At 37.6% G+C, this 24,563-nt stretch overlaps 1 protein-coding gene across 2 annotated transcripts in view; it reads right to left on the reverse strand.

The window, feature by feature from the left end:
* ZDHHC15 (zinc finger DHHC-type palmitoyltransferase 15) overlaps positions 1 to 24,563 on the reverse strand; it is a 173,531-nt gene that overhangs the window by 134,122 nt on the left and 14,846 nt on the right. For both annotated transcript variants that reach the window (XM_055338668.1, XM_055338669.1), the window contains exon 2: positions 1,418 to 1,444. In XM_055338668.1, the coding sequence (XP_055194643.1) occupies positions 1,418 to 1,444 (27 nt within the window). The remainder of the gene's footprint in view (positions 1 to 1,417; positions 1,445 to 24,563) is intronic.

Here is a 24,563-nt window from a genome sequence, read left to right on the forward strand (position 1 = left end):
TCTATAAAATGGCTAAAACAAAAAATACAAGAAACAACAAGTGTTGGTATGGGTGTGGAGAAAGGGGGACTCTCTTGCAGTGTTGGTGGGAATGCAAACTTGCGCAGCTACTGTGAAAATATTATGGGGGTTCTTCAAAAACTTAAAAATAGAACTACTCTATGATGCATTGATTGTACTTCTGAGTGATCACCCCAAAAATACAAAAACAGTAATTGAAGAGATACATGTCCCCATATATTTACTGCAGCATTATTTATAATAGTCAAAATTGGAAGCAGACTATGTGTGCATTGATGGATGAAGATGTGGTAAATATATACAATCAAATATTATTCAGCCCCAGAAAAGAATGAAATCTTGCCATTTGCAAACAAAATGGATAGAGGTAGAGAGTATAATGCTAAGTGAAATAAGTTGGTCAGAGAAGGATAAATACCCTATGATTTCATTCATAGGTAGAATTTAAGAAACAAAACAAGGAAAGAAAGAAACAAGAAACAAAACAAGCACAGGAAAAAAAGAAGAAGATAGGCAAACCAAAAAAATAGATTCCTAACTATAGAGAACTAATTGGTGATTACCAGTGGGTAGTTAGTTTGGCAGATGGATGAAATAGGTCAGGGGAGTAGCGAGTACACTTATCATGATGAGCATTGAGTAATTGTGAATCACTATATTGTATACCTGAAACCAATATACTACTACTCTGTCAAGTATATTGGCATTAAAATAAAAAAATTAATAAAATGTGTAATATAAATATTATATAATTAATTAATTACAATTGTTAATCCCATGAAGTGAGAATAAAAAGTGGCTATATAAAGTGGCTACATAAATACTTACGATTATGTCTGAAAAAATAATGTGAAGTTAAATGTTTGTTAAGACTCATCTTTAGCTTACACATTTTTAGTGGAAAATTACTTAATCTCTTTACAGTGGTAGTATAAATTGAAGATTAAGCCAGATGGGGGTGAAGAGTGAAGAAGAATATGTAAATATATTGCAACTGTGATGGTGAAGGACTTATCCCTTTAAATTTCCTCATGGTACCCTTACTCCATACCTTGAAGAAGGAATGAATTGTGCAGGAAGACAAGGTACCTAGGACAACAGTAATGAAGCAAGAGCCTGGGATCACTATGGCCAATAGCATGGTTACTTCTGCCTTTCTCTATCATAAATTCTGGTAACTTACAATTCCTGTGCTACAGCCAAAGGGGCCACTGATATGTTCTGCTGTATCTCTGGATAAGCTCTGGGTATGCTTCCTGAAAAATACCATCCTAAACTTTCCATTTAATTCAGTATTCCTGGGAAAGTTGCTCAATTTATAGGCTTTTATGTAATTGACTTTTAGATAGAAAGAAGGATACAATTCTGACCAATACAATTTACAATACTATCTTACCTTTTTCTGCTGGGCTCAAAACAGTTACTGTAAAAAGAAAGAGAAAGTTAAAAATTAGTGATATTTTAAAACATTTTCATTTCCCTTTTTAAAGATTTATTCATTTATTTACTTATTAGAGAGAGAGAGAGAGAGAACAGATGGAGAGTGAGTCTTAAGCAGACTTTGTGCTGAGTGCAGAGCCTGATGTGGGGCTCGATCTCTTAACCTTGAGATTAGGACCTGAGCCGAAACCAAGAGTCAGACACTTAATCACTACACCACCCAGATACTCCAAATTAATCCAAAATTTTTGAGCAATTTATTCAATGGAATAATACTTTAGGAAACAACCAGCCTGCTAAGATGAGGGAAGGCATGGGTGATTAAATACATCCTTTGCTCCTTCTTCATCTTAAACCTAAGAAATTCTACTCATTTATCAAATACATATATAACTAGATTTTTTAAAAATCCCACCAAATCAAAACTGTTGAGCTATCTAGGAGCTTAAAAGCCAATCAATTAGGAGATGACTATTCATTTTCTCGAAGAATTCACTGGAAAGATCTTTAAATATCAAGTTTCTCTTATATATTTAGAGTTAATTTAGAGTGGAGGTTGCATGATAGCTCTGAAGTCAAACTGCCTGGTTTTTAAAAACCCAGTTGCACTATTTTGTGACCTTAGGCAGGTTCCTTACTTCCCTAACTTACTTACCTCCCAAGGTTACTTGAGATTCAAACAAGTTAATGCATGTAACTGCTGTTTAACATCGTGTCTAGCACAAGGCAAGTATATAATGAATATTAATACTTCTTATTATATTTGAACTATGATTTTGTATAATATCACAACTGTAAGAAACTTTAGTAATTATCTGGTTTATCTGTCTCATTTTATAACTGGGAAAAAAAGAACTAGAGTAGTACCAAATGATTTGCTCAAGGTCATAGAGTAAGTCACTTGTAGAGCTGGGACTAGATTCTAGCCTCCAAGGCTTTTTTCATGTACTGTGTCTACCTTTCCCAATCATTCTTTGCTGCCTTATGTGATATATACATAATTTTTGCCAGAATGATATTTGAACAGTGAGGCCTACCTATCTTTAGTCACCACCATCTGTGTACATTTATATTAGGTGTTAATGCAAAGTGAAACTATAAGGCATGCCTTTCAATCTTGAGAAACTATTGAATTAAGATGGTTTTCAGGTTCGCTTGGGTGGCTCAGTCGGTTAAGCATCTGATTCTTGATTTCAGCTCAGGTCATGATCTCAGTGTTGTGGAATCCAGTTCTGCATCGAGTTCCATGCTGGGTGTAGAGCCTACTTGAGAGTGTCTCTCTCTTCCTCTGCCCCTCCCCCCCACTTGCATGTGTTCTCTCTCTTTAGAAAAGAAAAAAAATAATTTAAAAAATACATGGTTTTCAGACACAATGATAAATACTTAATGTCAGAAAAACATAGAAAAATCCTAACAGAGAATGATACTATATTCTAGGGGCTATTTCCTCAGGTCATTCATCAGTTATACTTTGTATTTGTCTTCATTTCCATGTCTGTTTTTGTAGAGTCTTAAAAGTTTATCCTTTTAATCATCATTTGAATGAACTTTGTTAAAGCTATTCTATGTTATTTGTGCAAAAATCTGACCAGGTAATGTCCTCTTATTTATAATACACCTGCCTGGAGATGGATATTCTTTTTTTTCATTTCCAGTTAAAAAATTCTGGTTAAGAATGATTGAAAGAGGCATATACTCTCCTTTGACAATACAAATGGAAATGGAAACAAGAAGCCTTGGTGGATCAACCTAGGATTCATGATTTTGCACATACATGTTGCATGACCGAATCAGTTGAACTAGGCTCTGAATTGGGTTAATAACTTCTCATTAAAATGGAGTGAGAGAGAGTAGAGTTGCTTAGAGACCAATCTTAATAAAGACTGGCTGATAAATTGATGTTTGGTATATCTCTTTCTGCCTCTGTGGCTGAATAATCACTGGTAAGCAAAAAGTGGAGGTCTGCACTACCATTTGCTTGACCACTTGCTGTAATACTTGTGGGTGAGGGAAGGCAATCATTCAGTGCTTTGAAGATATCAGACTGAGACAATGTGTGCACAGAAAAATGAGTGGAAACGAGTGAAGTCTCTGGGGGAAAACAGCTGTCTTTAAGTAATCTTATGTCTGTCATGGTGTAAAGGGGATTGGTTTATATGACTCAAGAAATGTGGATAGAAACAGAATTAATGGGTAAAAGCTGCAGGTCAACACATTTTAGCTCACTATAAGAAAAAGTGATGATTTTGATGATGATGATGATGACTATGATGATGGATTGGCAGCATTGGAAAGGACTGAGTTTCCCATTACACACATTTGGAAATGTTGCAGAGGACACTTCCACATTAGTTAGGCATTTGACTGTTAAAGTTCCTTATATTCCTAAAATCCATAAGGATGAAATAAGCCTGAGGGGAAAAATATATTCTTGCAAAATTCCCTGTTGGAAGTTACACATTTCTGAAGAAAAAAAGAAGTGCCTTTATTATAAAACATTGGGAGCACTTATCTTAGTAGTTCTGCCTGCCCTTTAGTGATCTTTGTAATATTGCCCTTCTCACTATTAAAGGAAGAGACTAAGAATATGTCGGTATTTATTTATTTATTTATTTATTTATTTATTTATTTATTTAGTCTGTCATATTTAAAATGAAAATGTTATTACTTGTGCTGTTTAATTTTATGTGTCAACTTGACTAGGCTAAGGAACGCCCAGATAGCCAGTAAAATATTATTTCTGGGTGTGTCAGTGAGGATATTTCTGGAAGAGATTAGCATTTAAAGCAGTAAACAGTAAGGATCACCCTCACCAATTTGACATGAGCATCATTCAATTCTTTGAGGGTCTGAATAGAACAAAAATGTGGAGAAAAGGCAAATTTGTTGTCTGATTGACTTAAAACATCTATCTTCTCTTGTATTCAGACGTTGGCATTCTTGGTTCTCAGGCCTTTGGACTTGGATTAAAATTTATACCATTGGTTCCCCCAGTTCTCACGCCTTCAGATTTGTGCTGGAACTACACCATTGGCTTTTCTGGGCCTCCAGCTTGAAGAAGGCAGATCATGGGTCTTAACTTCAGTAATCACCTAAACTAAGCCCTCATAAGCTAAATCCCTTTCTATAAATCTCTATATATCCTATTAGTTCTGTTTCTTTGAAGAATTCTAATAGAATGCTAGAACACAGATGAAACTCAAAAATTTCATGCACAGTGAAGAAGTCAGATAGAAAACACTGTATATATTGTACAATTTTGTTTGTATGAATGTCTAGAAAAGGTAAGTTTTAGAAAAAGAAAGCAGATCAGTGGCTGCTGAGGGCTGGAGGTAAAAGTGAGGTGCTGCAAATGGGCATGAAGAAACTTTTTGGGGTGACAGAAAATTTTTATAACTATACCAGGTGATGGTTGCAGAGTTCCATATATTTATGAAAATCATAAATACCTGCAATGGGTGGATTTTATACTAATTTATACTTTAATAAAGCTGTTTTAAAATAATAAATAAAATGAAAATGCTACAGGTGTCATTGTAAACTTTTACCAAATTGATCTTTTATCAAGAAATCTCTTGGATATGTAAATGTACACTTAGTCATTCTACGAGTAACTTACCAGGTATGATTGTATAGTGATGTGCTGATATGTGTAATACATCTGCTTTGTTCCTTCAAATTTTAGCTCACTACTGGGATGTTAAGTACTTGGAGTTATCATCAAATAGATTTTTGCACTGTTTCTCCTTTTTTCTTTCTTCTAATTACTGATTCTTAAAACTAGGTGTGGAGAAAAGGTATGGAAATGTGGAGTGCATGCAAGGGCTTTTCATCACACACAATTAGTGTTAAAATCAAAGCATATCTCACAAAATTTCTCTAAGTAGATGCATACTGTAGGGTTGCCAGAACGGGAATGTTAGAATAACCCTAATTTGAGGCAAGTTGGAGATGGTCAACAAATGTACTAGAAAGGACATGGAAGAAATTCTACAACAGTGATGTCCAATAAAAATATAATGCAAGCCATGTAATTTATTTTTCTAGTAAGAACATTTCAAGAATTTAAAAAATACAAAGGGAAGTTAACTTTAATATTTTACTTAGTCCAATATAATAAAAACATCATCATTTCATCATGTTATGCACATAAAATTATTAATACTTACATTCTTCTTTTTGTATGAAATTTTTGAAAGCTGGTCTGTACAATATGCTTCAGCACATCTCAATTGAGATGCCATATATAAAGTGTTTAATAGCCACATGTGGCTAGTGGTTGTCATTCATTGGAATACAAGTCCATTTGAGCTTTACTATCTAATTTGGTATTATTTTAAACAACATTATTTATTGTTTAAAAATAAATAAAGTAAAATATTGTTTATTATAGTGATCCTAAAGTTTCACATGGTTTTAAAGTAATGTATTCAATGTCAAGATGAGTATATTTGATACCTACTTTTTCCATTAGATGTGTCTTAGACTTTAGGTTAGGAGAGGGAATAGAATTCAAAATGGAGAACCTAGATACATTTCTCATTATGTTCTGCTTCCTGAGAGCAAACTAACCACACGAGATTTCATTTACTCCTTTGAAAAAGTTACTCATACTAGGCATTCTTTTACTTTTTCGGCAGCCATTTTCAAACCTGATGATTTCAATACCCACCGAGGGAACTGATAAAAACTGATTATAGGACCTCCCTCATATAAAAAATTTCTAGGTGAAGGTACAGGAATTCATAATTAAAAAAACCCAGTAGATGATTCTGATTATCAGCCAGGTATAAGAACTACTGGAGTTATTTTTGATGTTTGGTTTGATATCTTAGTAGTCAGATGTGATACATTTAACTGTTTTGCATATTGATGACTTACACAACTATTTTAGATATGAGAATACCATGATTCACATAGGCATTCACATAGACTTAAATGGGTAACTTTTGCTTATTCAGAAACTTGGTTTCCAGAAAATATTCCTTCTGTGTGTGGGTTATTTTTTTCTTATTAGTGTTAATTTCTTCTGAATATTTTTGAAGGATTTCTTGTTTCTGAGTAGAATTATTTCCTGGACCTTTTTAAATCTCAAAATGGACACTGTTAATCACCAAAATAACAGAGTAGGGAATTCCTGGGTTTTGTCTTTTCCCAAAAAGTTATAAATGAAGTGATAATTGTTAGAATCAACTTTTGCAGAATTCTATTATTTAATAAAAAATGTATAATAATCAAGAGGGAAAGTTAGTGAATAAAGAAGCTTTTACTTTTTGGTAAGAGAATGCTGTGGCGAGCATAAAGACTTCTAACTCTGGGAAATGAACTAGGGGTGGTGGAGGGGGAGGAGGGCGGGGGGTGGGGGTGAATGGGTGACGGGTACTGAGGGGGACACTTGATGGGATGAGCACTGGGTGTTATTCTGTATGTTGGTAAACTGAACACCAATAAAAATTAATTTATTAAAAAAAAAGAGAATGCTGTGGCATTTTAAATTTCCTGCTTACCATTCTTCATATCCAAGAACAGGAGAGGCTGTGAGAATAGACTGGTGCAGGTTTATAAATGCCAGAAGTAGCAGCAATACAGACCTTACTCACAAAGAATTGTAGTTGTGAGTGTTGATGGTCTGACAGCTACTTCAAAAAGTAACACAAAGCCTTCCCTGGCTTTTATTTGACTCAGAGCATTCCCAGGTCTGAGGCACCTTCCTGAGTCGCCTTTGCTGAAAATATTTATAGGCACAGGTATTGAATGCAGGCAAAGGACAACACTTGAGACTGGCAATTAACAGAATAAAAAGCATAGGAAGGAAGAGATTAACAAAAGAGATCAGAAGAATAAAAATAAAATATATAAGTGAAGAGATACAATATAGAGAAAGCAACCAAATAGAGATCCTGGAGATGAACAGGACAATCATGAAATGAAAAATTTACTAGAGGGATCCAACAGCAGATTTGAGCAGGCAGAAGAAAGAATCAGTAAATACGAAGACAGGTTGACTTAAATTACCCAGTCTGAAGAGCAAAATGATAAAAAAAAAAGTGAAAGAAAAATGAACAAAGCATATGAGACTTGTGGCACACTGTCAAATATACTATCATATGCATAAAGGGAGTTTAGAAAGAGAGCAAAAAAGGGGGGAGCAAAAAATATTTGAAGAAATAATGACACAAAACTCCACAAATTTGGTAAAAGACATGAATCTAAACATCCAGGAAGTTCAATAAACTCCACATATGATAAACTAAAGGATATACACAATCAGACACATTATAATCAAACTGACAAAACCAATACCAAAGAAAATATCTTGAAAGCAGGAAAGGATAAGCAACTTCACATACAAAAGTAATGAGATTAACATATGACTTCCAAAAAAAAACAAAAAAAAAACAAAAAAAAACACATATGACTTCCCCATGGAAACCATGGAGGGCACAAAGCAGTGAGATGTGATATTTAAACTGTTGAAAGAAAAAAGAAAAATATCTGTCAGTCAAGAATTTGATATCTAACAAGAATAACCTTCTTTTTTAGATTATTTATTTATTCATGAGAGACAGAGAGAGAGAGAGAAAGGCAGAGACACAGGTAGAGGGAGAAACAGGCTCCATGCAGGGAGCCTGACACAGGTCTCGATCCCCAGTCTCCAGGATCACGCCCTGGACTGAACGCGGCGCTAAACTGCTGAGCGACCTGGGCTGCCCCAAGAATAACCTTCAAAAAATGAAGGATAAAATAAGGCAGTTACAGTTAAACAAAATATGATGGAGTTCATCATTGGTAGAAGTGTCCTTTAAGAAATAATGGAGTTGTCCAGGAAAAAACCAAAGGGTGCTAATTATAACTCAATTCATTAAAAGAAATCAAGACTACTGGTAAATATAAATGTAAAGCCATAAATATTGCATTTTTGCTTTATAGTTTTATGTGGTATATGATTTAAAAGATAAATCCATAAGACAATAAGGATAAATGTATATTAACAGGCACACAATGTATGAAGATGCAATATGGGAAAGTTACCAACATAAAGTGGAGACTGGAGCTAAAAAGGAGTCGAGTTTTGTATACTGTTATACTAAATTGATATTGATTCAAAATAATTATTTGAACCTAAGTATCATAAACTTAAAATATTAATTATATTACCAGGGTTGGGCACTATGAAAAAAACTAAAAAAATATAGAAAATGAAATTACATAAATTAAAATGAGTGCAGTAGAAAGAATCAATTAAAAAAAAAGGATGAAAAAATAATAACAATGAAGTAAAACAATAAGCCATTACTACATATATATTAGAAAGGCAAAACTCTAAAATAATAACACCAAATGCAGACGAGGATGTGGAGAAACAAGAAATCTCTTTCATTGCTGGTAGGAACGCAAAATGATGAAGATAATTTGGAAGACAGTTTTTCAAAGACATCCATGTAAATAACAACCAAAAAAGACCTAGGGTCACTATACTAATAACAGACAAATAGATTTTAAATTAAAGATTGATATAAAAGATGGAGGAGAAAGGGAAGATGGCAGTGGAATAAGATGGCTCTAGGCTGTCTCATCAGAGGAAGAAAACTAGGTAACTATCAAATCATCCTAAACATACCAGAAACCAAACTGAAGACTGAAAGAACAAACTATACAACTAAAGGGAGAGAAGAGACCAAAGTGAAGGTGGGACATATGGACACGTGATGTAGAAGAGAAAGGAACTGCAGATATTGCAGAGGGAATAGAGATGTGGTTGTGGAAAAGGATGAGAGAGAAAGAAGAGCACACAGGGCAATGCACAAGGAGAACATTTCCATAAAAGCCAATGTCTTGGAAAAGGAGAGCAGTTGAATTTGATGAGTTCTTACAAGCAGCAGGGCTTCAAGTTTGGAATTTTAAAGGTCAGCAGATTTGGCCAGGGTAGAGCCCTGAGGGAACTGTCCTGCTCCAGGAGAAAAGGTAGGCAAACACCTGGGGGCAGACAGCACAGAAACAGTGATTTGAAGAGCACCTAGTACAATCCCGGGTGGGTGGGGAGAGATTATTCACTCTTCTTGGAGTGCTTCATTGGGAGGCAGCATCCATAGAGATCTCTGGGAAGAAACAAACTGGCTGGTGCCATTTCCCTCCCCCATCCCTCAGCATAACACAGATCCACATGCAGGAAGCAAACCAGTGCCAACACTGACTGCCTAACTAGCTTACACCAAGACCCACCCTGCTGTGCTCCGGCTAGAATGCCCTTCCCAGTCCCATTGGGACTGAGGCTAGAATGCTGGCCTCAGTCCCAATGCAATAGGCATCTCCCCCAGAGGACAGCACAAACTCCTGACCCCACCACACATCCTGACCAGAGAGTTCTGCAGGGCCTCAGTCCTCATGGAAGTGGTGTCAGGTCTCATTTCACAAGCAGGCCAGAGTACCCCTAGTTAAAACCCACAACAATCAGGCTCGGGACCAAACACTACACACAGCAAGCAAGAAGAGCCTCCACAGATGACTGGCCTGAAGGATAGTGTAGACAAAAGACGATAGCACAGTGCAAACAGTACACATCAGAGACACTCCCCGAAACATCAGGCCCCAGACACTACATGACCTCTTCATAAGGCCATTACTTTCAGAAGCAGGAGACATAATTGGCTTTTCTAACACAAAGAAGGCAGAGACTTAGACAAAATGCCAAGACAGAGGAATTTATCTCAAAATAAAGAACAAGATAAGGCTATGGCCAGAGATGTAAGCAAAACAGATATAAGTAACATGTCTGATGGAGAATTTAAAGCAACAATCATAAGGATACTCACTGGTCTTCAGAAAAAAAGAAGAAGAAGACATCAGTGAGACCCTTACCACAGAAATAAAAGAGTTAAAAAAAGAATCAGTCAGAGATGAAAACTGCAATAAATGAGATTGGAAACAGGCCTCATGCAATGAACAGCAGGCTGGGACAAGCTGAGGAATGAATTAGTGACCTAGAAGACAAAATAATGGAAAATAATAATGCTTAACAAAACAGAGAAAAAAGAATTATGCAACATGAGAATAGACCTAGCGAACTAAGTGACTCCATCAAATGTAATAACAGTTGCATTATAGGAGTCCCAGAAGAAGAAAAGAGAGAAAAGGGGGCAGAAAATTCATTTGAAGAACTAATAGTTGAAAGCTTCCCTAATCTGGGGAAGAAAACAGACGCGCATTCAGGAGACACAGAGAACTCCCATCAAAATCAACAAATGCAGGCCAACACTAAGGCATATTATAATTACATTTGCAAAATATAGTGATAAAGAAAACATCTTAAAAGCAGCAAGACACAAGAAGTCCTTAATTTACAAGGGGAGACCCAAAAGGCTAGCTGGAGATTTCTCAACAGAAACTTGGCAAGTCAGAAGGGAGTGGGACGATATATTCAAAGTGCCAAATGGAAAAAATCTGCGGCCAAGAATACTCTATCCATCAAGAGGAGAGATAAAGAGTTTCCCAGACAAACAAAAACTAAAGGAGTCTGTGACCACTAAACCAGCCCTGCAAGAAATATATTTTTTTAAAGATTTACATATTTATTCATGAGAGACACACACAGAGAGAGGCAGAGACAGGCAGAGGGAGAAGCACTCTTGCAAGGAGCCTGATGTGGGACTAGATCCCAGATCCTGGGATCACGCCCTGAGCTGAAGGCAGATGCTCAATCGCTGAGCCACCCAGGCATCCCCCTGCAAGAAATACTAACAGCGTCTCTTTGTGGGCCAAGGAGAGACCAAAAGTGACAAAGACAAGAAAGGATCTGAGAAGAGTCTCTAGAAATTATGGCAAAACAAGTAATGACATGGAAACAAATACATATTTATGAATAATTATTTTCATGGAAGAACACCAAACACTCCAATCAAGACAAGGGGTAGTATATGGGTGGTAAAGTCAGTTGAGTGTCTGACTCTTGGTTTCAGTTTGTGTCATGATCTGGGTCATGAGATCAAGTTCTATGTCGGGCTCTATGCTTAGTGCAGAGTCTGCTTGGGATTCTCTCTCCTCTCTCTCTCTCTCTACCCCTGAACACTACTCCCTCTCTCTATCTGTAAAATAAATATATTTTAAAAAGACATAAGATGTCAGAATGGATAAAATATAAGACCCATCTATACAGTGCCTACAAGAGACTCATTTACTCACTTGCAGATAGAAAATGAGGGGATGGAGAAATATTTATTATGCAAATGGATGTCAAAAGAAAGTGAGTAGCAATACTCATATTGGAAAAACTACACTTTAAACAAAAACTATAACAGGAGACCAGAAGGCAGAGGAAGAAGCAACAGTCAGCTCTGATTTGGAGGCACAGCCTCTACACCATGAACTTCCTCAAAAACCCCAAGACTTGAGATGACCATGGAGGTACAAGAAGTGCAAGGAAGAAGAATTTAACACAGGTTCACTCTCTGTGTTCATGCAATAGTGAAGAATATTGTCCATGTGCTCATGAATTGGCACAAGAAGAAGGTCCTGGTGAATGTGAAAGCGGGGGACAAGCCCTGCAACATGGTTGTGGAAAATGTCAAGGAGATGTTGACCAAAGTTCTCAAGAGCAGCAAGGGCAAGAATTCCAAGTAAGTCAGCAAGGACTGCTGCATCTCCAAAATGTTTCTACTTGGGTACTCAGGTATTATGGTCCTGCAGAACCATCATTGCAGGTAAGTAGGGGCTCCTCCCCACCATCAGAATATCCTTACTCATCCTACAAAGACTGTAATGCCTTCGTAATGGGAATAAGAAAGCCCTGTGTTTCATCTAGTGGCAAAAAAGGAAAGGGTAGGCAGCCCAGGTGGCTCAGGGGTTTAGTGCCACCTTGAGCCAAGGGCCTGATCTCCCTCTGCCTGTGTCTCTGCATCTCTCTCTTTCTCTCTGTGTGTCTCTCATTAATAAATAAATAAAATCTTAAAAAAAGGAAAGAGTACTATATCAAAGTAAAGGGGACAATCTAACAAGAATATCTAACCATGGGGCAACTGGGTGTCTAAGTGGTTGGGCCTCTGCCTTTGGATCAGGTTTTAATCCTGGGGTCCTAGGATCATATCCCATGTCAGAATCCCCACAGGGAGACTGCTTCTCTCTCTACCTATGTCTCTGCCTCTCTCTCTGTATCTCTCATGAATAAATAAATAAAATCTTAAAAAAAAATCTAACCGGGAGGAATATTTATGCACCCAATATGGAAGCACCTAAATATATAAAACAATTAGTAACAAACATAAAGACACTCATTGATGATAATACAATAATAGTAGGGGACTTTAACAAATCATATACATCAATGGAAAGATAATTTAACAGAAAATCAACAAGGAAACAATGACTGTGAATGACACAGATGGGCTTAACTGATATATTCACAACATTTTATCTAGTAAAATACACATTATTTTAAAATTTACACGGGGAGGAGGGCAAGATGGCGGAAGAGTAGGGTCCCCAAATCACCTGTCCCCAACAAATTACCTAAATAACCTTCAAATCATCCTGAAAATCTACGAATTCGGCCTGAGATTTAAAGAGAGAACAGCTGGAATGCTACAGTGAGAAGAGTTTGCGCTTCTATCAAGGTAGGAAGACGGGGAAAAAGAAATAAAGAAACAAAAGGACTCCGAGGGGGAGGAGCCCCGCGAGGAGCCGGGGCCCCACGAGGAGCCGGGCTGAGGCAGGGGTGAGTGTCCCCAGGACAGGAGAGCCCCGTCCCGGAGAAGCAGGAGCTGCACCAACCTTCCTGGGCGGAAAGGGGCTCTCAGGGAATTGGAGCAGGACCCCAGGAGGGCGGGGATGCCCTCGGGCTCCCTGGGACACTAACAGACACCTGCTCGCACAGGAGAGTGCGCGGAGCTCCCTAAGGGCTGCAGCGCACACGGCGGGGCCCGGAGCAGCTCGGAGGGACTCGGGAGCGGCTCCACGGAGGGAGCTGCGGGGCGGGAGCGCAAATCCAACAGCGCAAGCCCCGGAGCACAGGGCGCCGGGACACAGCCCAGGATCCGGCCTCCCCCGGGACAGGCAGAGGCCGGGAGGGCCCAGGACAGCAAGGACACTCCTGCCCCGAGCTGAGCAGAACAGCGGCCCCGCCCCCGAGCCTCCAGGCCCTGCAGACGGAGAGCCCCAGAGTTCCTGCGGAGGCTGAATCCAGGCTTCCAGAGCTACCATAGCAACTGCAGCTGTTCCTCCTGGGGCCTCACTGGGTAAACAACCCCCACTGAGCCCTGCACAAGGCAGGGGCAGAGCAGCTCCCCCAAGAGCTAACACCTGAAAATCAGCACAACAGGCCCCTTCCAAGAAGACCAGCTAGACGGACCAGTTCCAGGGGAAGTCAAGGGACTTAAAGTCTACAGATTCAGAAGATACTCCGGCGTGTTTTTTTTTCTTTTCTTTTTGATTTCTGATTGCTTCCCTCACCCCCCCTTTTTTTCACCTTTCTTTCTCTTTTTCTTCTCTTTTTTCTTTTTTTTTCTTCTTTTTCTTTTTTCTTTTTCTCTTTTCTTTCCTTCTCTCTCTTTTCTCCTTTTCCCAATACAACTTGTTTTTGGCCACTCTGCACTGAGCAAAATGACGAGAAGGAAAACCTCACCTCAAAAGAAAGAATCAGAAACAGTCCTCTCTCCCACAGAGTTATAAAACCTGGATTACAATTCAATGTCAGAAAGCCAATTCAGAAGCACTATTATACAGCTACTGGTGGCTCTAGAAAAAAGCATTAAGGACTCACGAGACTTCATGACTGCAGAATTTAGATCCAATCAGTCAGAAATTAAAAATCAATTGAATGAGATGCAATCCAAACTACAAGTCCTAACGACGAGGGTTAACGAGGTGGAAGAACGAGTGAGTGACATAGAAGACAAGTTGATGACAAATAGGGAAACTGAGGAAATAAGAGACAGACAATTAAAGGACCATGAAGACAGATTAAGGGAAATAAATGACAGCCTGAGGAAGAAAAACCTACGTTTAATTGGGGTTCCCGAGGGTGCCGAAAGGGCCAGAGGGCCAGAATATGTATTTGAACAAATCCTAGCTGAAAACTTTCCCAATCTGGGAAGGGAAACAGGCATTCAGATCCAGGAAATAGAGAAATCCCCCCCTAAAATCAATAAAAACCGTTCAACACCTCGACATTTAATAGTGAAGCTTGCAAATTCCAAAGATAAAGAGAAGATCCTTAAAGCAGCAAGAGACAAGAAGTCCCTGACTTTCATGGGGAGGAATATTAGGGTAACAGCAGACCTCTCCACAGAGACATGGCAGGCCAGAAAGGGCTGGCAGGATATATTCAGGGTCCTAAATGAGAAGAACATGCAACCAAGAATACTTTATCCAACAAGGCTCTCATTCAAAATGGAAGGAGAGATAAAGAGCTTCCAAGACAGGCAGGAACTGAAAGAATACGTGACCTCCAAACCAGCTCTGCAAGAAATTTTAAGGGGGACTCTTAAAATTCCCCTTTAAGAAGAAGTTCAGTGGAACAATCCACAAAAACAAGGACTAAATAGATATCATGATGACACTAAACTCATATCTGTCAATAGTAACTCTGAACGTGAACGGGCTTAATGACCCCATCAAAAGGCTCAGGGTTTCAGACTGGATAAAAAAGCAGGACCCATCTATTTGCTGTCTACAAGAGACTCATTTTAGACAGGACACCTACAACCTGAAAATAAAAGGTTGGAGAACCATTTACCACTCAAACGGTTCTCAAAAGAAAGCAGGGGTAGCCATCCTTATATCAGATAAACTAAAATTTACCCCGAAGACAGTAGTGAGAGACGAAGAGGGACACTATATCATACTTGAAGGATCTATCCAGCAAGAGGACTTAACAATCCTCAATATATATGCCCCGAATGTGGGAGCTGCCAAATACTTAAACGAATTATTAACCAAAGTGAAGAAATACTTAGATAATAATACACTTATACTTGGTGACTTCAATCTAGCTCTTTCTACCCTCGATAGGTCTTCTAAGCACAACATCTCCAAAGAAATGAGAGCTTTAAATGATACACTGGACCAGATAGATTTCACAGATATCTACAGAACTTTACATCCAAACTCAACTGAATACACATTCTTCTCAAGTGCACATGGAACTTTCTCCAGAATAGACCACATACTGGGTCACAAATCGGGTCTGAACCGAAACCAAAAGATTGGGATCGTCCCCTGCATATTCTCAGACCATAACGCCTTGAAATTAGAACTAAATCACAACAATAAGATTGGAAGGACCTCATACACGTGCAGGTTAAGGACCATCCTGCTAAAAGATAAAAGGGTCAACCAGGAAATTAAGGAAGAATTAAAAAGATTCATGGAAACTAATGAGAATGAAGATACAACTGTTCAAAATCTTTGGGATGCAGCAAAAGCAGTCCTGAGGGGGAAATACATCTCAATACGAGCATCCATTCAAAAACTGGAAAGAACTCAAATACAAAAGCTAACCTTACACATAAAGGAGCTAGAGAAGAAGCAGCAAATCGACCCGACGCCCAGCAGAAGAAGAGAGTTAATTAAAATTCGAGCAGAACTCAACGAAATCGAGACCAGAAGAACTGTGGAACAGATCAATAGAACCAGGAGTTGGTTCTTTGAAAGAATTAATAAGATAGATAAACCATTAGCCAACCTTATTAAAAAGAAGAGAGAGAAGACTCAAATTAATAAAATCATGAATGAGAAAGGAGAGATCACTACCAACACCAAGGAAATACAAACGATTTTAAAAACATATTATGAACAGCTCTACGCCAATAAATTAGGCAATCTAGAAGAAATGGATGCATTCCTGAAAAGCCACAAACTACCAAAACTGGAACAGGAAGAAATAGAAAACCTGAACAGGCCAATAACCAGGGAGGAAATTGAAGAAGTCATCAAAAACCTCCCAAGACACAAGAGTCCAGGGCCAGATGGCTTCCCAGGGGAATTCTATCAAACGTTTAAAGAAGAAATCATACCTATTCTACTAAAGCTGTTTGGAAAGATAGAAAGAGATGGAGTACTTCCAAATTCATTCTATGAGGCCAGCATCACCTTAATTCCAAAACCAGACAAAGACCCCACCAAAAAGGAGAATTACAGACCAATATCCCTGATGAACATGGATGCAAAAATTCTCAACAAGATACTAGCCAATAGGATCCAACAGTACATTAAGAAAATTATTCACCATGACCAAGTCGGATTTATCCCCGGGACACAAGGCTGGTTCAACACTCGTAAAACAATCAATGTGATTCATCATATCAGCAAGAGAAAAACCAAGAACCATATGATCCTCTCATTAGATGCAGAGAAAGCATTTGACAAAATACAGCATCCATTCCTGATCAAAACTCTTCAGAGTGTAGGGATAGAGGGAACTTTCCTCGACATCTTAAAAGCCATCTACGAAAAGCCCACAGCAAATATCATTCTCAATGGGGAAGCACTGGGAGCCTTTCCCCTAAGATCAGGAACAAGACAGGGATGTCCACTCTCACCACTGCTATTCAGCATAGTATTGGAAGTCCTAGCCTCAGCAATCAGACAACAAAAAGACATTAAAGGCATTCAAATTGGCAAAGAAGAAGTCAAACTCTCCCTCTTTGCCGATGACATGATACTGTGCATAGAAAACCCAAAAGCCTCCACCCCAAGATTGCTAGAACTCACACAGCAATTTGGTAGCGTGGCAGGATACAAAATCAATGCCCAGAAATCAATGGCATTTCTATACACTAACAATGAGACTGAAGAAAGAGAAATTAAGGAGTCAATCCCATTTACAATTGCACCCAAAAGCATAAGATACCTAGGAATAAACCTAACCAAAGAGGTAAAGGATCTATACCCTAAAAACCATAGAGCACTTCTGAAAGAAATTGAGGAAGACACAAAGAGATGGAAAAATATTCCATGCTCATGGATTGGAAGAATTAATATTGTGAAAATGTCAATGTTACCCAGGGCAATTTACACGTTTAATGCAATCCCTATCAAAATACCATGGACTTTCTTCAGAGAATTAGAACAAATTATTTTAAGATTTGTGTGGAATCAGAAAAGACCCTGAATAGCCAGGGGAATTTTAAAAAAGAAAACCATATCTGGGGGCATCACAATGCCAGATTTCAGGTTGTACTACAAAGCTGTGGTAATCAAGACAGTGTGGTACTGGCACAAAAACAGACACATAGACCAATGGAACAGAATAGAGAATCCAGAAATGGACCCTGAACTTTATGGTCAACTAATATTCGACAAAGGAGGAAAGACGATCCACTGGAAGAAAGACAGTCTCTTCAATAAATGGTGCTGGGAAAATTGGTCATCCACATGCAGAAGAATGAAACTAGACCACTCTCTTGCACCATACACAAAGATAAACTCAAAATGGATGAAAGATTTAAATGTGAGACAAGACTCCATCAAAATCCTAGAGGAGAACACAGGCAACACCCTTTTTGAACTTGGCCACAGTAACTTCTTGCAAGATACATCCACGAAAACAAAAGAAACAAAAGCAAAAATGAACTATTGGGACTTCATCAAGATAAGAAGCTTTTGCACAGCAAAGGATACAGTCAACAAAACTCAAAGACAACCTACAGAATGGGAGAAGATATTTGCAAATAACATATCAGATAAAGGGCTAGTTTCCAAAATCTATAAAGAACTTATTAAACTCAACACCAAAGAAACAAACAATCCAATCATGAAATGGGCAAAAGACATGAACAGAAATCTCACAGAGGAAGACATAGACATGGCCAACATGCACATGAGAAAATGCTCTGCATCACTTGCCATCAGGGAAATACAAATCAAAACCACAATGAGATACCACCTCACACCAGTGAGAATGGGGAAAATTAATAAGGCAGGAAACAACAAATGTTGGAGAGGATGCGGAGAAAAGGGAACCCTCTTACACTGTTGGTGGGAATGTGAACTGGTGCAGCCACTCTGGAAAACTGTGTGGAGGTTCCTCAAAGAATTAAAAATAGACCTGCCCTACGACCCAGCAATTGCACTGTTAGGGATTTACCCCGAAGATTCAGATGCAATGAAACGCCGGGGCACCTGCACCCCGATGTTTCTAGCAGCCATGTCCACAATAGCCAAACTGTGGAAGGAGCCTCGGTGCCCATCGAAAGATGAATGGATAAAGAAGATGTGGTTTATGTATACAATGGAATATTACTCAGCCATTAGAAACGACAAATACCCACCATTTGCTTCAACGTGGATGGAACTGGAGGGTATTATGCTGAGTGAAGTAAGTCAATCGGAGAAGGACAAACAGTGTATGTTCTCACTCATTTGGGGAATATGAATAATAGTGAAGGGGAATATAAGGGAAGGGAGAAGAAATGTGTGGGAGATATCAGAAAGGGACACAGAACATAAAGACTTCTAACTCTGGGAAATGAACTAGGGGTGGTGGAAGGGGAGGAGGGCGGGGGTTGGGGGTGAATGGGTGACGGGCACGGAGGGGGACACTTGACGGGATGAGCACTGGGTGGTATTCTGTATGTTGGTAAATTGAACACCAATAAAAATTAATTAAAGAAAATAAACACTATATCTCATATTCCATTATAAAAAAATAAATAAATAAATAAAATTTACACGGGATATTCTCCAGTATAAATCACATCCTGGATCACAAATAATGTGTCAAGTAAAACAACGATTTAAATCATTTATGATTATTACAACACTATGAAACTAGAAGTCAGTCACAAGAAAAACTGGAAGACCACCAGTACATGGAGGTTAAAGAACAAGCTACTAAATAATGAATGCATAAACCAGGAAATCAAAGAAGGAATTAAAAAGTTCATGCAAACAAATGAAAATAAAAACACAACAATCAAAAAATTTGGGATGCAAAAAAGTGGTTTTAAGACGGAAGTATATGGCAATACAGGCCTACCTCAAAAAGCACAAAAAACCTCAAATCAACAACTTAACTTTTTACCTAAAGGAGATAAAAGTCAAAATCCAGCAGAAGGAAGGACATAGTAATGATTATAATGGAAATAAATGATACAGAAACTAAAAAAAAAGTAGAATAGATGAATGAAATAAGGAGCTGGTTCTTTGAAAAAAATTAATAAAATTGATAAACCTCTAGCGAGACTTATGAAAAACAAAAGAGAAAGGACCCAAATGAATAAAATCACAAGTGAAAGAAGAGAAAGAACAACCAACACCACATAAATACAAACTGTTATAAGAGAATATTATGAAAAACCAAACCCCAACAAAATTGGGCAACCTGGAAGAAATGGGTAAATTCCTAGAAATATATAAACTATCAAAACTGAAACAGGAGGAAACAGAAAACTTGAACAGACTGACAACTAGCAAAAAAATAGAAATCATAAAATTCCCAACAAACAAAACTCCAGTGCCAGATGGCTTCCAGGGGAATTCTACCAAATATTTAAAGAAGAGGTAATATCTATTTTTCTCACACTATTTCAAAAAAATAGAAAAGGAAGGAATACTTTCAAACTCATCCCATAAGGGCAGGTAAATTACCCTTATACCAAAACCAGATAAAGACTACATTGAAAAAGTGGGCTACAGGACAAAATCACTGATGAACATGTATGCAAAAATTCTAGCAAAAATCAAATCCAAGAGTACATTAAAACAGTCATTAACCATGATCAAGTGGCATTTATTCCTGGGCTGCAAGAGTGGTTCAATATTCACAAATCAGTGTGATACACCATGTTAATAAAAGAAAGGATAAGAACCGGAAGATCATTTCAATAGACATAGAAAGAGCTTATGACAAAGTACAACATCCATTTATGATAAAAAAAAAATACCAACAAAACTAGGTTTACCGGGAACATACCTCAACATAATAAAGGCCATATATGAAAAACACACAGCTAATTCCTCAATGGGGAATACCTGGGCTCATTTCTTTCACAGTCAAGCAGAAGACAGGGATTTGGATTCTCACCACTACTATTTAACAGAGTAGTGGAAGTCCTACCCACAGAAATCAAACAACAACAAGAAAAGGCATACAAAGCAGCAAGGAAACAGTCAAACTTTCACTATTTTAAGATGATATACCCTATATAGAAAACCCAAAAGACTCCATGAGAAAATTGCTAGAACTGATACACGAAAACAGTAAAGTTACAGGATACAAAATCAACATACAGAAATGTATTTCATTTCTATGCAATAATAATGAAGCAGCAGAAAGAGAAACGAAGGAATCAATCCCATTTATAATTGCATCAAAAATCATGAGACATAGGGAATAAATCTATTGAAAGAGGTAAAAACCTGTACTCTGAAAGCTAGAAAACACTGATTAAAAAATTGAAGTGACACAAAGAAATGGAAAGATATTCCATTTTCATAGATTGGAAGAACAAATATTGTTAAAATGTCTATACTACCCAAAACAATCAACACATTCAATGAAATCCCAATTAAAATAACAAGGACATTTTTCACAGACAGAAAAAATAATTTCAAAATTTGTAGAGAACCACAAAAGAGTCTGAATAGACATAGCAACCTTGAGAAAGGAAACGAGAACTGGAAGCATAACAGTTCTGTATTTCAAGTTATATAACAAGGCTGCAGTCATCAGAAAAGTATGGTACTAACAAAAACAGACACATAGATCAATGGAACAGAATAAAATACCTGGAATGAATCCACATATCCATGGTCAGTTAATCTTTGACCAAGCAGGAAGAGATATCCAATGGGAAAAAGAAAGTATTTTCAACAAATGGTGTTGGGAAAAACTGGACAGAAACATACAAAAGAATGAAACTGGACCACTTTCTCACACCATATACAAAAAAAATTCAAAATGCATTAAAGATTGGAACACATGGGTGGCAGTCAGTTAAGCATCTGACTCCTGGTTTGGCCCCAGGTCATGATCACAGGGCCATGAGATCAAGCCCTGTGTCAGATTACTTGCTCAGTATAGAGTCTGCTTAAGACTCTCTCTTTCTCTACTCTTCCATGCTGCTCTCTCTTCTCTAAAATAAATAAGTAAATCTTTTAAAAATGAATTACAGATCTAATGTAAGAGTTGAAATAATCAAAATCCTAGAGGGGAACACAGGCAGTAATCTCTTCAACATTAGCCATAGAAGTTTCTTTCTAGATATGTCTCCTGAGGCAAGGGAAACAAAGGCAAAAATAAACTATTGGGACTTCATCAAAATAAAACACTTCTGCATAGCAAAGTAACAATCCACAAACTAAAAGGCAATCGAAGGTATAGGAGAAGATATTTGCAAATAACATATCTGACAAAGGGTTAGTATCCAAAATATATTAAAAAAATGTATAAAACTCAACACTGAAAACTGAATTATCCCATTTAAAAATGGGTGGAGGACACAAATAGACATTTTTCCAAAGAAGACATCCAGATGGCCAACAGACACATGAAAAGAGCTCTACATCACTGAACATCAGGAAAATGCAAATCAAAACACAATGAGATATCATCTTACACAACAGGTTATGGCAAGGATGTGGAGAAAGGTGAACCCTCTTGTACTGCTGGTGGGAATGCAAACTGTTACAGCCACTCTGGAGAGCAGTAGGGGGTTTAATAAAAAAGTTAAAATAGTACGACCCAAAGAGCCAACAATTGCACTACTAAGTACACCAAAAATACAAAAAAAAACTAATTCAAAGGGAGATATATACATTGATGCTTACAGCAGCATTATCTACAATAGAAAAATTATAAAAACATCCTGATGGTCCAGCAACTTATGAATGAATAAAGGAGATGTGAGATATATATATATATATATATATATATATATATATATGATATATATATGAGTATATATATAAAGAAATATTAATCAACCATAAAAAAGAATGAAATCTTGTCATTATAAATAACATAGATTGAGCTAGAGAGTATTAACACAATACAAAATAAGTCAGAGAAAGAGAAATACCATAAGATTTCATTCATATGTGGAACTTAAGAAAAACACCCAAAGAGCAAAGAAGAATAAAAGCGAGAGACAAAACAAGAAACAGTCTCTTAACTATAGTGAAGAAACTAACAGTTACTGGAGGTGAAGGGTGTCTGTGGAAGGATGGGTTAAATAGGTGATTGGGATGAGGAGTGCATGAGTAATGAGCATTGGGTGTTGTATGCAAGTGCTGAATCACTGTATTGTACAACTAAAACTAATACTACATTATATGTTAAATAACAGGAATTTAAATAAAAATGTAAAAATTAATATAAGAGGCAGCAAATGATATTAATTGCTAAAGGGAATAACTCATAAAGAATATGTAAAATTATAAAAATGCACAAAATGAACCACAGACAACCCCAAATATAAGAACCTAACATTAATAGAATAGAAGGGAACTATAGATGGTATTTAAATGTTAGCTTAACATCCTGCAAAAAATTGAAAATCCTGCAAAAAATTGAAAAAACTCAACTACACAAATTACCCTCACATTTAAAGGAACTCACAAAGAACAGCAAATAAAAACTACAATAAGCAAAAGAAGAGAGTTAACAAAGATTCGAGCAGAACAACCAAAACTGGAGCAGGAAGAAATAGAAAACCTGAACAGCCAATAACCAGGGAGGAAATTGAAGCAGCCATCAAAAACCTCCCAAGACACCAAAGTCCAGGGCCAGATGGCTTCCCAGGGGAATTCTATCAAACGTTTAAAGGAGAAACCATACCTATTCTACTAAAACTGTTTAAAAAGATAGAAAGAGACAGAATACTTCCAAACTTGTTCTATGAGGCCAGCATCACATTAATTCCAAAACCAGACAAAGACCGCAAGAAAAAGGAGAATTATAGACCAATATCCTGATGAAAACAGATGCAACAATTCTCAACAAGACACTAGCCAATAGGATCCAATAGTACATTGAGTAGATTATACATCATGACCAAGAAGGATTTATCCCCGGGATGCAATGTTGCTTCAACACTCATGAAACAATCAACGTTGTAGATCATATCAACAAGAGAAAAACCGCAAACCATATGATCCTCTCAATAGATTCAGAGAAATCATTTGACAAATACAGCATTCATTACTAATGAAAACTCTTGATAGTGAAGGGATAGAGGGAACATTCTTCAGCATCTTAAAATCCATCTACGAAAAGCTCACAGCAAATATCATCCTCAATGAGGAAAAACTAAGAGCCTTTCCCCTAAGAACAAGAACATGACAGGGAAGTCCACTCTCACGACTCCTATTCAACATAGTACTAGAAGTCCTAGCCTCACCAACCAGAAAACAAAAAGAAATAAAAATCATTCAAATGGGCAAAGAAGAAGTCAAACTCTCCCTCCTGGCAGATGACATGATACTGTACATAGAAAACCCAAAAGCCTCCACCCCAAGATTGCTAGAACTCATAAAGCCATGCGGCACTGTGGCAGGATACAAAACCAATGCCCAGAAATCAGTGGCATTTCTATACACTAAAAATGAGTCTGAAGAAAGAGAAATTAAGAAGTCAACCCCATTTACAATTACACTCAGAAGCATAAGATGCCGAGGAATAAACTAACCAAAGAGGTAAAGTATCTATACCCTAAAAACTACAGAACACTTCTGAAAGAAATTGAAGAAGACACAAAGAGATGGGAAAAGTATTCCATGCTCATGGATTGGATGAATTAATATTCTGAAAATGTCTATGCTCCCCTGGGCAATATACACGTTCAATGCAATCCCTGTCAAAGTACCATGGACTTTCTTCAGAGAGTTGGAACAAATCATCTTAAGACTTGTGTGGAATCAGAAAAGACTCCGAATAGCCAGAGGAACGTTGAAAAAGAAAACCAGAGCTGGGGGCATCACAAGGCTGGATTTCAAGTTGTACTACAAAGCTGAGATCATCAATACAGTGCGGTACTAGCACGAAAACAGACACATGGATCAATGGAACAGAAGAGAGAATCCAGAAACGGACCCTCAACTTTATGGTCAACTATTATTCCACAAACCAGGAAAGACTATCCACTGGAAAAAGGACAGTCTCTTCAAAAAAT

Source organism: Nyctereutes procyonoides, unplaced genomic scaffold, assembly GCF_905146905.1.
Source record: "Nyctereutes procyonoides isolate TBG_1078 unplaced genomic scaffold, NYPRO_anot_genome, whole genome shotgun sequence".
In the NCBI taxonomy this organism is placed as follows: Eukaryota; Metazoa; Chordata; class Mammalia; order Carnivora; family Canidae; genus Nyctereutes; species Nyctereutes procyonoides.